Raw genomic sequence first — 14,646 nt, forward strand, 5'->3', positions numbered from 1 at the left:
GAGTGAGGCAGCGCCAGTGGCGCTCAGCAGCCCCTTCCCAGCGGCGGGGGGGGGGGAGAGATCCCACACTGAGCCCCCCCCCCCCCCCCGTTACCCGCTGTACGTTGCTCTCCACACTGGAGCAGGAATAAGTTTCCTTCACTGCTTCCCCCCCACACTCCCCTTCTCCGCCGGTACAAGCGGCCCAGTGAGAATGAAACCGGACCCGGAGCCCTGCTGCTGCCTGCGAGTGCCGGGACAGCAGCCACCGGCGGTGCCGGGTGATGGGGTGCAGGAGGGGTGTAATCGAGTGCGGAGGGGCTCTCCCTCCCTCTGTCCTCCGCTGCGGGCCGGGGGCCGCAGAGAGGGCAGCAGCGGCATCCGAACCCTGCCGCCAAGGACGGGATCATACCCCGAACGGTGGAGGGGGAAGAGACCTCCTGCAGATGGCAACCTTCCCTCCGCGACGCCTTTCTCTCCCCCCCTCTACCTTACCTCCCCCCGCGCAACTTTCTCCCATCAGAAGAGGGAAAATGAGGAATGTTCGCAAAACGTGCTAGCTCCTTCTGCGGCGCTAGCTGGTGATTAATAAAGGGGGAGGGCAGGGGAGGGGGATCTGGCGGAGAAGGAATGTGTTTGCAGGAGGAGGAGGAGGAGGAGTGTAAGCGGTGATTGTGTAATTAAATAATAATAATAAAAAATACTTGGGTTTCATCTGGGCAGACCGCTGCAGCAGCAGCGCGGTCCGCAGGGTGTGACCGCCCCGTGTTCCAACTCCCAAGTTTTGCGGAGCGAAGGGACACACGCGCGCACACGCGGGACGCGGCGCTGAGGCGCCGGGAGCGCACCGGGAAGGAACGATTTGCCGTCTGAATTTCCGAGGAATCGTTTCTGTTACAGAGGGCGTTCAGGAAGCGGCCCCTCGCCATTAAGCCCTCGGCGCGAGGGCGGGAGCTACCAGGCCGCGCGCTGCCCGCCCCGGTGCGCGCGCCCCCGTCCCCGGCTCGCGCCCGCAGCCCGCATGGTCGCTGCCCGGCGAAGTTTGGGCTGCCATCTCCCAGGGATCGTCCTGCTCCGCTGCGGGCTGTAACCTTGAACTTTGGCGAGCGCGGTGACGGAGCCGAGATAACAACGCACCGCCACCGGCGTCTTTAGGGGGGGAAAGAGAAAGAGAAGGAAAGAAAAGGATAAAAAAAATAATAATCCCAAACAACAACAACAACAAAATCCTCCCGCCCACCCCCCCACCCCCCCCGAGTCCTTCCCCCCTCATCTGCAAAACAACCACCAGCAGCAGCCGCAGCAGCAGCAGCCAAAGCAAGACTTCTGCGCCGCCGACTACAAGAGGGTTAAAAGTGTAGATTGGATTTCACCCCGGGAAATCTAGCACACGGAGTGAACTTGAATCTTTGGCTATTTAAGGAGGACTGGGGTTTGTTGTGAAGTTCTGGTGATACAGGGCAGAGCCCCGTCCTGATTGATTTCATCTTTCTTGAGTCTCAGATGACTGTAAAATGAATAGATGAAATTATTCCTTTTTGAGGCTTTTCTTAGGGGCTCTCCGGGCAGCGTGTTCTCACAGCGAAGTCATGATGTATTCTCCAATCTGTCTCACTCAGGTATAGACGCGTTTTATTTATTTATTTAACTTTTTTTTTTTTTTTTAATTTTTGCATGTATGTGAGTTGGTAATGAGTCATTTCTAGTAGTTGTAATGGGTTAAAGCACAGTTGTAATTGCTTGTCTGATCCAAACTCCCTCTCGCAGGAGGGAATAGTAGAGAATAAACTGTACCAGGCCATTGTGTTGGGGAGATCCATTGAAAGTGTCACCCTAAGGCAAGTACTGTTACTTGTTGGTGCATAAGAAGTCAAAGGTTAAGAAAATGGAAATGAGCATAATTACGCTAAGAAGCATGTTTGAGAAGTATTGATTTATTGGAATCAAACGATTTGCTCTCTTTTCAGCTCGCCAGTCTAATGAAACAGTTTGAACGGAAAAGTGGTGGTTTTGAGGAATAAAAAAAACCCCAGAACCTAACGCTCGCCGGTGAGAAGTAATCCTGCCGAATGCTTTCTTAATAATAATAGGTAGCCTGCCAGCACCGAGGGCGATGCGAGCGGGACGCCCTAGCTGTGCAGCCTTGCCCGGGTCGGCGGTGCCAGGGCATGGCATTTCCCCGCTCCCGGCTACGCCGCGACGCTGGCAGGCGGGCGCATCCCCTCGAGGGCCGGGAGCGAGTCAGCCTTTCCTCACCACCGCCCTTGCGGCCGCTTTCCCGGGCGGCTGTCACCGGGACGGCGGGAGAGAGCCGGGTGAAGCCGCGGCCGGCGCGGCGCGATGCACGGAGGGAACGGGGAGGCGCAGAGCGGTGCGCGGAGAGGACGGGGACAGCCCGAGCGGAGGTCCCCGCGGCGGCAGAGTGCGTTTTTTGAGGCTGGAGGGAGTTAGGGAGTGGGCTTCGGGAGTTCCCCGGCTGCCCCAGGAGCGTCCTTGCCGGGCGTACGGTAACGGGGAGCTAGCGCCGGAACACCGGCAAGCGAGCCCGGTCTATAAAACCCAGGGATAGTTTTCAGGGTTTTTGTGAAAGTCTGTTTTAGGAGGATGTGATGTAAACTGATCAAGAGATAACTGGTGGCTTTCACATTGGCGCAACAAATGGATAAAGAAGCAGAAAATGGGAGAAAGTAGCGTCTCCCGCAACGCTGTAGTTCAGCGGCCAGCGATGGTCCTACAGTGGCACGTTGAATAAATAAGTACGATTTAAGTTATTCCACAATTAGAAAGCATTGTAATTCAAAAGGACTGAAGTATTCATAAATTGTGAATGAAGATGGAAACAACGATAAGGCTTATGCAGTGATTGGATAGAGTCCTGTAGCTTTTTGGCTGACACATTTTTTATTGTTTATATTTTGTTTGGCATATAAGTGTGATTGACTTAGATATGGATATTTTCAGCAAGTAAACGTGAGCTGCAGCGAAGCAAAGCTGGAAAAGAGTACTGTTGAGATACTTCAGCAGAAAAAATGAGTACATGTAGGAAGTGTTATGTGTAGCATGCGCACATGCTTGCAGGTACACATATAAAAATAATTACTTATGGTAGAATCTGCAATTAGTAAAAATTAATTCTGTGTGGGCTGGCCATCCTGTTGAGATTATTGACAAAGCAATTAGACCTGTGCACGGGAGTAAAACCTGAGAGAACTTGAGAAAGTGAATTTCACATTGGAAACATGCAAGTTTTTGCTACCACCTCTATTACAATGAGTAGTTCATGTTATTTCCTGCTCTAATGACATTTCCAACCCCCCCCATGTTTGCTTATTGGACTCACAGATGTAATAGATTTCCTCATTCTTTACAAATCTGTGTTAAAATACTGCACTCAGGTGTGCATGAAAACATTGCACTTCTACAGCCGTAAATATAGGAAAGCAGTTCCTGGCTTTCATGTGTCGATGACTTCCCCATAATATTTTACAGTCACGCTGTGTCATGTGCCATGCAGAGACAGTTCCCACTTAGTGTTGCATACGTGGAACACAGTTGCAGCAAACTGCTTGTAGTTTGGAATCTTTCTCTACCTGTTTGGAATGGTAAAGTCGTTTTAAAACTCACCTTTTCTCTCCATAAATTAAAAATGAGGATTTCACTGATAATGAGAATTCATACTTTGTGTTATTTATTTATTTAAAGCAAAAGAGTGAGTTGCGACTGAGTTAAAATAACACTACCAAAATTGTTCTCTCTATTGTGTTCTCAGTGTCTAGGGCTCTTGTGATGCACGTTGACTGTGGTAGTGTATGCTCAGAGGAAAATATTTTGGTAAAAGTTCTAAACACAGAACACCTGTTTGAACTGAGCCCCTGACAAAAGCAGTAGTTCAGTTTGTGCTGCAACGATGCTGAAGCAGCTTTTAGATACAAGTTTAAAACCCAGAGTACAGCTTTAAGATAAACCTTGGCATTTTGAATGCTACCCATCATTCTTTCAGAAAAAAATTGATGGGTGTAAAATAACCCCAAAGAAGAAGGTGACTTACCAAATGCAGTTTAAATTTTGTTGGGGTCCTTTCCTCTTCTTCCCACATACCTCTTTCCCCCTATTTTGGAACGAGTGGAAACTGCATTTATCTCTCTTGCTGAGGCGTGATAGGATGCAGTTGCTGCAAGCCTTTAAGTGCTTGGTCTCTTGTGATATTTTTGCTGTGGTTTATTTTTATGTTATGGTGGTCCAGGAAACTCAGAATATGTTTTTCTTTCTAATTTTTTTTTCCTTCCCTCTCCTAGAATATGTTAAGCCCACAGAAGAGAAATTGAGTACATGAAGTTTTCCGTATAAAATTCCTGGACTTCTTAGAACAGGTGTACTTATTGTCTGCTCCTTAGCTCAAGCTTGCATGGACTGTTACAAAGTTTATAAAAGTGAAAAATGGGAGAAGGGCACTGCATTTCCCCTTTACCTTTCACCAAAAGAAAACCTGGCCTATCTATCAATATTAGGAGACTGTTATTTTTTCCTTTGTTTACAAGCTATACATATGTTAGACAATAACTTCCACCTTAATTTAAATTGCCAGTGCACAATGGTTCACCTGAACTATTTGATATGACAGTTGAAAATCTTACCTCCATAAATCACTTTATTGCAAGAGCAACTGTGGCACATGAGTAAGAACCACATAAAAAAATAATTTCAGTATTGCCTGTATGAATACTAAGGGGTAAAAAAATCAAATTCTGTAGATGGCTTTTTAGGAGGTTTAGTGGAGAATGTGTGTGATTAATTGCAAATCTCCATTTAGGATCATTTTTATGGGCACTTCTTCTTGTCAAGTAATGTTTCATTTGAAAGGACTCCAGATGCACAATGAATCTCTCAAAGATCTCTGATAATATTGCTTTAGAACAGGATGTTCTTTACTGTGTTTCTCCTTCACACTCTTTCACGTGTATTTTTATCTTTAGGACTTACTGATATTATGAAAGAAAAACCTGAATTAAAAGTCACATTCCGCCTCTCCTTTTGTTGTATTTTATTTGCTTTTTTCCCTCCATTCTCTTGAAAGGAAGCATTCAACCACTGTAGGCTGGAATTTAAAATGTTCCTTTTTCCTCTATCACATTTTCATAGATAAAATGCTATAAGTTATTATTGTAAATGCTATGTACATTACCTGAAGACATAGCCATTCCAAAATAGTTTGTATTGTTCTTAGAAATAGAAGAATGTTTTCTTTCTTAGAAAACTAGATGTTCAAGTAGCACAGAATATTTCCACATTAATTTCATTTCCACTTTCAGTTATGAATGCTGAAGTCTGTGTAGATATAGGGGAAGTCATTGTGTTGGGGCAAAAATTAATTTCTACCAAAGCTCTTCAACCCCCTGCCTTTACTCCACGTTTAGCCCCAACTGTTAGAATTTTCAAGATTCGTAGTAGATCTGTTTTATTCAGTCTAAAATGATTTGTAAGGATTTAACACCATGTAGTCTTTATGCTTATGTTAATTTAAAAAAAAAGATAATATTTTAATACTTGTATTAAGATGACTTCTGTTGAAGTAAAAATAAACTTTCTTTAGTAGTTATAATTGAGGGGGAAAAAAGCATGGCATCAGAAGCGTATGAAGATAGGGAAGTCTTATCATGGGCTGTGGTTATTCAGAACTGTATTGCCTTCCCACACAAAGAACAGATTGTGGTTTAACTCTTTCCATGGCCTAGTTTTATGTGCCAGTATAGTATCAGAATTGTTCAAATCTCTGCTGGAAACTACTAATCAGTTTAATTATTGCCTTTGTGGCTCCTTGTCAAGCGTCAGACTGTAATGCAATCTTTTATGTCCTGAATTATCTTCTGATATTGTCTCTCTTCTAATTTTATTTTATTTTATTTTATTTTATTTTATTTTATTTTATTTTATTTCATTTAATTTCATTTTATTTATTGTATTGCATTGTATTTTATTTATTTTATTTATTTTTTATATATATAGCTTCCCCCCCCCGCCGCAAAGGTAACATGCTCTTTAGGTAATCTGCTTGCAACTTTCCAGTTGTTTTCTGTCTGACTTGAGAATGGTTAGGGATAAGCGGTAACTAGATCTATTGGGCTTTTTTACCATTCAGGAAATTTTAAAGTTTGTTTGAAATTTGAAGATTTAAATACTGAATTCTTGGCCTGAAGCTTCTACAATGGCAGTCTGAACCCTGTGTAATTGAGACCATTCGTTATACTTTCATCATTTTTACCTAATGGAGTTAATCAGCCTATTGATTAAATGTAATTCATTCCTTGTCTAGCAGCGTGGCTAAAATATTAGTTTGATAATTGTATTCTTGAATATAATTGTATAAAAGAGGTTCAGTTTTAGTTTGATTGCGCTGTGCCACTCAGTATGATGAGCAATCTGCATGGTATTTAAAACTAAATTTGCTTGCACACAGGAAGAAAGATACCTCCCCTAAGGTCTCTCTTCCAAGCCAAAATACAGTAATGTTTGATAAGCAGATCACACAGTTCGAAACAGGGGATTTTCTCACAAAAAAGAAGTTTTTGGGAAAGGCCTGTTTAGATATTAACATGAATGTGGAGGATGATACTTTAAGCAGACAAAATGAATTAATTTAATTGCTATAGGATGTACTTGCAGACAACAACTAAGCATTACCTCCTTAATGCAATCTGTATCTCTGCTAGGCAGAAGATAAGAACTTGCAGGTGAAGCCAGATGTCAGAAAGGGATATTTTGGAACTGTAAATAAATTACATGGATTTCAAAGAAGCAGCATTTAACCAGAGGTGCACTTGTAATGTCACTCTGCCACAGCCTGCAGAAACACAAAGAATGCAAAGTTTGTGCCAAGTTGCCATTTTTCATTGTACACCTTAGATTGATTTTTAAGGGGTTTAGAATAATTGCCACACTCATGTGATCAGTTAACAAATTAACAGACTTTGCGAAGCCTCAAAACCCACAGCGAACCTGCGGAAGAACATAAATATGATTTTTGTTTTCAACTTCATAAACTTTTATTTTACGCAGATGGGGGGTTGTGGCAGGGAAGCCCAAAGAGCTGAAAGTATTGAAGCTTCTGTTCAGGATTTGCTGTATACGACACACTGTGTCTTTTGCCTGCTTTTCCTTACCGTATACTGGTTTCTGTAGTTACCACCACTGGAATGGTGCTGTTTCAGTGCTGGAATGCTGGACGTTTGATAAGAAAATGGATCAAGTTTAATGGCGCATGCTCTTTGTGCCACCAGCAGTCTCTTGCTGAGAGCATGCTCCAAAAGCGGGAACTGTGTGGCATTACACTGAGCATGTATATGCTTTGTGTTTCTGTGCCACAGAGAAGAGAAATGAACTGTGGCATTCGCCTCAGCCTTCTGAACATTTCTGCTCAGATTTTTTAAAACCGTATAGTGTCCTCTTTGTGCAATGGTACTTTTCTTGATGTTAGCCATTCACTCAGATATTTAAATGTTAGGAACAAAACATCTTGATAGTGTATCTTTTTATCTTTTAAATGATGTTTCTGCAGTGTTGTGAGGTGAAGTGAGGGGAGCCATACAAAATAAAATACATGTTTTTTTTGAAGAGTGAAATATGGGGAAAATGCAATTCTCTGTGTACTTTTTGTCTGCCTCCTGACAGTGGTAGTAATTGCGTAAAAGGTGTTATGCAGAAATTTGTGTGAATTTTAAGTGTTTATCCTATTTGTCTTGGCTTTCACTTTAAAATTTTCAGAAACTTTGATTGGTACTGCTTTGATTATTGAGCATTTACTGACGCTGAGTTTTCTTTTCTTTTTTTTTTCCCCTCCACTTCTTTCCACAGGATGAATTTCACCCGTTCATTGAGGCACTTCTTCCACATGTCCGTGCAATTGCCTATACTTGGTTCAACCTTCAGGCTCGAAAACGCAAGTACTTTAAGAAACATGAGAAACGAATGTCAAAGGACGAGGAAAGAGCAGTCAAGGATGAGCTACTTAGCGAAAAGCCTGAAATTAAACAGAAGTGGGCATCCAGGCTCCTGGCCAAGCTGCGCAAAGATATTCGCCAAGAGTTCCGGGAGGATTTTGTGCTCACAGTGACTGGGAAGAAGCACCCATGCTGTGTATTGTCCAATCCTGACCAGAAGGGTAAGATTAGGAGAATCGACTGCCTGCGACAGGCTGACAAAGTCTGGCGTCTGGATCTAGTCATGGTGATCCTGTTCAAAGGCATCCCCTTGGAAAGTACGGATGGAGAGCGGCTCATGAAATCCCCACATTGCACAAATCCAGCACTTTGCGTCCAGCCACATCACATAACAGTATCAGTCAAGGAGCTTGATTTGTTTTTGGCATACTACGTGCAGGAGCAAGGTAGGAAGCAGATTGTTGTTTCTGTGTTAGTATGTCAAACTCTGATTCCAAGTAGCCCTGTTTCCCCTATGGGCTGGCTTCCAGTGAAATGTTATTCTGCAGTCTATAGACGTAACGTGGGTACATATCCATATGTAAATCAGCATGTATACGTATATACTTACACACACACACGCATTCCTACACATCTGTGTAACTAATATGTATGCTTCACATACGTGTCTTGCTCTCTTTCAAGAGAGCGGGACATACCAAAGCAGTACTTTAGTTTCACTAAATTTGCCTTTTCTTTTTGTCAGAAAGTGGCAATATTAGAAAGTGTAGTTTTTCCAGCGGTGAATTCAGAAAACATTCTTCTTGTTTTTCAATGTGCTGTTTTGTTTTTTTTTGTTCCCCCAGTACTGTTAGTAACAGATGCAGGTATGTGCAATTGCTCAATCACAATAAATACTACAAATATTTATTATTGTCTTTGTAGTTACAAATAATCAAGAATTCATCCTTAGATGGATGAACCTACTATCATTTCGAAGAGGACTTGTAGACTTTCTCATATCTATAAAATAAAACACAAAAAACACTTTAGCACAAAAATAGTGCTTTCTAGGTGTCATTTGTAGTCAGAATTACAATTTACAGTACTTAACATTTTATTCATACTTTACAACACTAGCTTATCTTACCTATCCAAGCTTTAAAGCAAAGATCCAGGTTGGAATATTTTGAGAGAATTTTCCACGAAAAGTATATTTTCATAATCACACTTGAATACTTAATTTTATTTGACAGGTAATTGAAATGTGAAAAATTGCAGGAACACTTCGGAATAGCTTCTTAAATTTAGTTTTAGAGAATGAAAATTAAAACAGGGCTTCTAATAATCATGTATCAGGGAAGAAACTGCTAGTCACTTATTCAGATAATAACTTTTTGGCAGGTTCCCTGAAATTGTAGATGGCTGTAAGTAGATAAAGTTTTTTTCCTTTCATACTAAGCCTTCTGAAATGCTTTTTCTCTATGAGGGGTTATTTTGGTTCTTTCTGGTAATTATACCACCCTCTAGATGACTTTCTGTTGCTGACTGATCAGCAGGAATAGAGCATTTATGTTTTAGCCACAGATCTCAACTAATGAAAGTTTGTCTGGCCGTAGATGGAGGGCCATTTTCACAACTTGGCCTGGAAGTAGGCAGAAATGGCCTGCAGAAGGTCAGATGGCAGGCTGTTATATGATGCCTGATACATAACTGCAGGATTTAAGCAAAAAACAAGCGGAATGGATTTTGTTAGTAACAAAAAGTTAAAATTGCATGTTTTCATTCAGTGTGTACTCATCCTTTAAGAGAACAGATAACACAAAACGACCTTTTTGTTTTCAGTGAATTGGTCTTCTAGCTGAATTGGTCTTTTAGCATTTACTTATGCAAGTGGAGCACTATGTTTATGTGAATGTATAAATAGGGTTCAATTTTTTTCGATTATTCATCATGAAAAAATATATTCCATTGTGTTTTATTTTTTTTATTTATTTTCCTGCTTGTATTTTTTGTATTTTTTCTCTCCACAGCAGTAAACAGCACTGTAGATGTTTTGCAGTGACTATAAGTAGCTGCAGAGTCTGGTAAATCTAATCCCCAATAACACAGAAAGATTTCTTTGATAGCATTAAACAAAATAGCTTAATTGCATACAATTTGTACCTTTAAACTCCTTTTGTGAAGAGAAATTCAAACGATATTTTGAATGCATTTATTGCAAGACATAGCTTACTGGTTAATTCTAATGGATTTACCTCTCTCTAAAAGTCAAAACTACAAAGGGAGGCAAAGCTGTTTAAGTAGCTCTTGAGCCAAAGAAGCTGGGGTCAGAGTATCCTTAGACACTGAACGACTTTTAGTTGCTGGAAGCCAGTAACTTAAAGTGGGAAGAGGAATTGCAGGGCATAGCTAATATTCATTTAAACAGATTGAGAATATGAGTTTATTTAAAACACTTGTCTAACCAGAAATTAGTAAGATAAACATGCTGTAATATTATAACTTTTAAAGTTATACACTCTTACTTTGACAATATGCTGGAAGGTGAAGCTGGGTAATTTCTGTATATGAAGGCACTCTCAGTAGACCCTTTTGTTTATTGTAAACTGCATATATTTTGTATGTGTCTTGCTGTTCACTGTAAATCTTCCATTAACATCTGTTGGCTATTTACTTGAAGAAGTCATATTAAGTTATCTTTGTATCCCCCTCCCCCCCCCATTTTGTCAAACTTTGATTCTCTGTCCTCATTGAAAGCAGGTTAATTGTGGCACTTTGTGATGCACTTGATTAAGAGCACAAGGCTTTGCAAAAGATAAGCATGAAGTTGACCAAAATGCTGCATTATGCACATGTTGTTTAGCTTTTTATTTCTCTTTTAGAATATATAGACCCGCCTAATGGTATCACGTAAAAACTAAGCAGAAGCATAGAAATAATTAAATCCCTGAATGAAATATGAAGATGGAATTAGCACGTAAAATGAATAAAGGGACCAAGTAGTTTGTTTTTTTGTTGCTTTAAAAAGGAAGATTAGGGGAAAAAAGAGGAGGAAGGATAGTTTGAGTGCCAGTGATGGTTGCCAGTGGCACCAGGATTGGCATCAGACCTTCTTTGTTTAGCCTAGGATGCCTGTGATTTGTTGGTTGGCATCCGCATTGCAGTGCAGAGTAATGTTACAATATATTGACAATTTCCAGATCAAGAAGTGTCAATAATCCTTTCAGTTCTTAATAAAAAGAGCTTCTACTTCCATGCCTGCCTAGAAAGAAGAAATAAGGACCAACTTCCAAAGTTGACTAACTTCATCTGTTTCTACTTTTCGCTCCTCTCCCTCAAAATTCAGCACCTTCTCCCCCATTCCAGTCTTTTCTGCTATCCTCATGTGATTTATGAAGAAAAAAAAAAAATAAATAGAAAAAGGGTCTTGACATAGGTTGCAAAGCTGCTTCTTTGACTGAAATGAAAGAAGAAAATGGGAAATACACACTGTGATCAATGTTTAACACCAAAGTAACTCTTAATCATAACACCCTTCTATGGTGCTCTGCTTGTTGTGTGCATCAGGTCCACCCCCCCTCCCCCTGCCCTGAATTTTTAGAAAGCCCAGAACTTGAAAATAGCATGAACGTTGTTTCTATTGACAAAAATGCCTTTTCTTTTTTTTTTTTTTTTCCCCTTCTGTCAGGCATCAGAGAGTGTCTATCATTTGGTATGAAACACATCTCAATCCGTAAAATCATTTGATGGTATTTGATTCAGTGCAGTGCTTATGCTGTGTTTCCGTTGCTACAAGAACCGCCATTTTGTTTGTCGAGTGCCAGGAGAGGGGGGAAAAAAAAGGCAGACAATGTGCTTGATGCCAATAATGGTTGCCAGTGGCACCGAGGTTGGCATCAGACCCTCTTTGTCTAGTTGCTGAATGCCTTTGATTCGTTGGTTGGCATCCGCATTGCAGTGGGCACATTGGAAAGTTTTTGACAATCAGTGAATGAAAGCTGCAGTAGTTGTTTGCTGCAACAGAACCCAGATAATATAAATCCCTTCTTCTGGTAGATGTTTTACTTGCTCTTACAATGGCTAATAATAAAAATATAATTAAAAATTGCCTTGCTGTTTTTCTAAACCATAAAATATCTACACCAATATGCCTCATCTGCAGAATTCCTAATCCCCGCATCATCTCTGCTGTTTTTTTTGCAGCATAAATAAAATGCAAACTTGATGCTAGCACATACTGAATGAAGCATAGTAGACCTTGAGAAATTCTTTAGGAGTGTAAAGGGCTGAAGCAATGGTACATACAAATGCTAAACATTTGTAAGTGTTTTTAATGCATGTGCCTCTTGGAGTACATTTCTCCGATCAGTCATGTTGCTGTTTACAGTCTTCTTTGTCTTTGTGTAAAAGTGATATAATTGGGGGAGCCCGTATCCCCAGCTGTTAATAAACTCTGAAGTTGAGGGAGGGGAGGATCTTTTAAACTATCCAAGAAGGAGGGCAGAAAATAGATGCAGATGTCCTTAGTCTGATAATGTTCAGGCACTCTTGTTTTTTTAACTTCTTAAATCATTAAGATGCTGCTACAGTTCCAGCTGCATGACTTTGTTACCAGGAAATCAGCAAACAAACTAAATAATTTCGGTTGGAAGTTCCTAGATAGTTAGCATTACTATTGCTTTCCGGTTAACTGCTATTATCTCATTAATTAATAAGAAGGATTAGCAGCTCTACCCAAAGGGCTGCATAGAAGGAAGCCTGGCCTATGTGAATCACCAGGCTATGTCCTGTTTCTTAGAGACGGGGTGGTGGTGGTGGGGAGATGCAGAAAAAAATCCTCAACCCAAAAAACAACAAGGGAAAGGAAGAGAAAGAAGAATAGGGAAGAGGGAGGGCTGGCTTCTGCAGCCAAGGTATGGGAGAACTCTTTGTGCAGGAGGACCCTGTGCTGCGCTGCCAGGACGTTGGCAGGTGCCCGGTGCTGGCTGCAGGCTGGTGCTGCCTGTGCACCATGTCTCCCACCGCAGCCGTGCGGGCGAGGGGCACAGGCCACTCGATTTCGGGTAGTGTGCTTTGTACAGATACTAAGCACCCTTTCAGATAGTCCCAGTAGCAGGGCGTGGAGTGCCGCATTTGTGTTGATCTCAAACTGGTTTGCTCACTTAAGTAAGTCCTGGAAACATATATGCGCTCCCTTACTTTCAAAAACGTGTCCTCCTTCCAGGAAGAATGATATTTTTTTCTTTCAAATGCAGTATATCTGAATTGCAGGAGTGGGTGGGTAAGCTCTCAGTATACTAGCTGTTTGTTCTTTTTATTAAGCTTTTTGAGTTCTGTAAATTTGTTTCCATAGGGAGATCAAATTTTGAAATAGGTTGGTGGTGTCATTTTCATGTTATACTTTAGTTTTTATCTTATAGGTATAGGAAATGGACGATACAGTAATATTATACTAATACTTTTCATATTTGAAAATGATAAATAAAATTATTTTGGTTAGTTTGCTGTGATCACAAGAAATTCCACTTAAAATCACAATCAAAAATATGTTTTAAGAAGTCTCCTGTCTGTGTAAGTCTTTTAAGGGTCATATGTTCAAATGTCACACCACCCAGATGGATTTTGGCAGAGGGTTTGCATTTCTACTGTGCACTGATGCTTCTATTTCATTCAGTTAATAAAAAAAATAATGGCCTTAGAAGAATCAATCGATTGAGTTGCTGATTGTTCCTACTTCCATTAATTTTAATGATTTGCCTCCTTCTGAATACTTCACCTGGGAACACACAGTACAACATTTTACCCGTTTTGCAGAAAGATATGTCAAAGTACACGGTGATTTGCTGGAGTTTACACAAATTATTATTTACAAATTAGTAATTACACTAGGAACAACAGGAAATAGGGCTTATCACTGCCTGTACTTATAGGCATTTAGGTGCTCTAGGAGCTTGTTACATAGTGAAATGGCATGCTGATCCCTTGCATCAAGTCTCAATTTGAATCAGAAAGCCAGTGCAAAAGCAAAAGTATGAGTTTATAGTTTATCTGCTCTTGTTTGAGAAGAGCTTTTTGTAGTTTAAACATCTGATAGGGAATAATAAACCCTTTTAAGACTTCGCATTACTTTGGGCAATTCCAGTCTATTCAGGCATGTGGAAAACATAATTTTTAGAAAACTTTTTGTGTCAACTGAAAAAGACACTGTTTTGATTTATTTTCTAGTTTTCTAATGTAAAATTTTGAATCACTGCTTTGTCGAGTATCTCTATTGTGCTGAAAATTACAGGCAGAAGACAATTGTCGTTGGGAGATGGAGGTTAATTTGGTATGTGTATAACAGTGTTTTTCAGTTGATGATTATAGATGCTTTGTTTATGAAGATGTAGGATATTAAAACATTAGAAAAGGTCACCCATCAGTTTTCAGTTTTCAGAATGCGTATGCATGAATTGACATTTGGACAATAGATCTGAAGATCTCAAAATGTATATATATTTTTTTTAATTTTAGTTTCCCTCAGAACAAAGCTATGGGTTTTATGACGGGTTCATGAGAAAGAAAAGGTAATTTTTCATATCTAATTTTATTGTTGCAGTTAGGAATTAAATACATATACATTTTAGGCAGGAGCTTTTATCTTGTTCTTTTTCTTACCTGATGCACCAAGGGGAGTAATTTTCACAGGGTCAAATTAACTGTGTTTAAGACAAAAGAAGCTATGGTTAAATAAATTCTGTGCAACCAGCTG

The 14,646-nt window shown here is 40.5% G+C and overlaps 1 protein-coding gene across 2 annotated transcripts; it reads left to right on the forward strand.

Moving 5' to 3' along the window:
- Positions 1 to 608: 608 nt before the first annotated feature.
- LOC133225294 (nuclear factor 1 B-type-like) lies at positions 609 to 8,560 on the forward strand. Of its 2 annotated transcripts, none has more exons than XM_061377506.1 (2): positions 609 to 1,598; positions 7,828 to 8,560. In XM_061377506.1, exons 1-2 carry the CDS (start codon positions 1,569 to 1,571, stop codon positions 8,557 to 8,559), a joined length of 762 nt encoding a protein of 253 aa, XP_061233490.1. In that variant the 5' UTR covers positions 609 to 1,568; the 3' UTR covers position 8,560. The 2 variants fall into 2 exon arrangements, with proteins under 2 accessions (XP_061233490.1, XP_061233491.1); XM_061377507.1 differs by lacking the exon at positions 609 to 1,598 and adding an exon at positions 7,292 to 7,431.
- Positions 8,561 to 14,646: the final 6,086 nt, after the last annotated feature.

Source organism: Neopsephotus bourkii, unplaced genomic scaffold (genome assembly GCF_033783945.1).
Source record: "Neopsephotus bourkii isolate Nb327-2 ecotype Australia unplaced genomic scaffold, CSIRO-AGI_Nbou_v1 NB_1756, whole genome shotgun sequence".
Classification (NCBI taxonomy): domain Eukaryota; kingdom Metazoa; phylum Chordata; class Aves; order Psittaciformes; family Psittacidae; genus Neopsephotus; species Neopsephotus bourkii.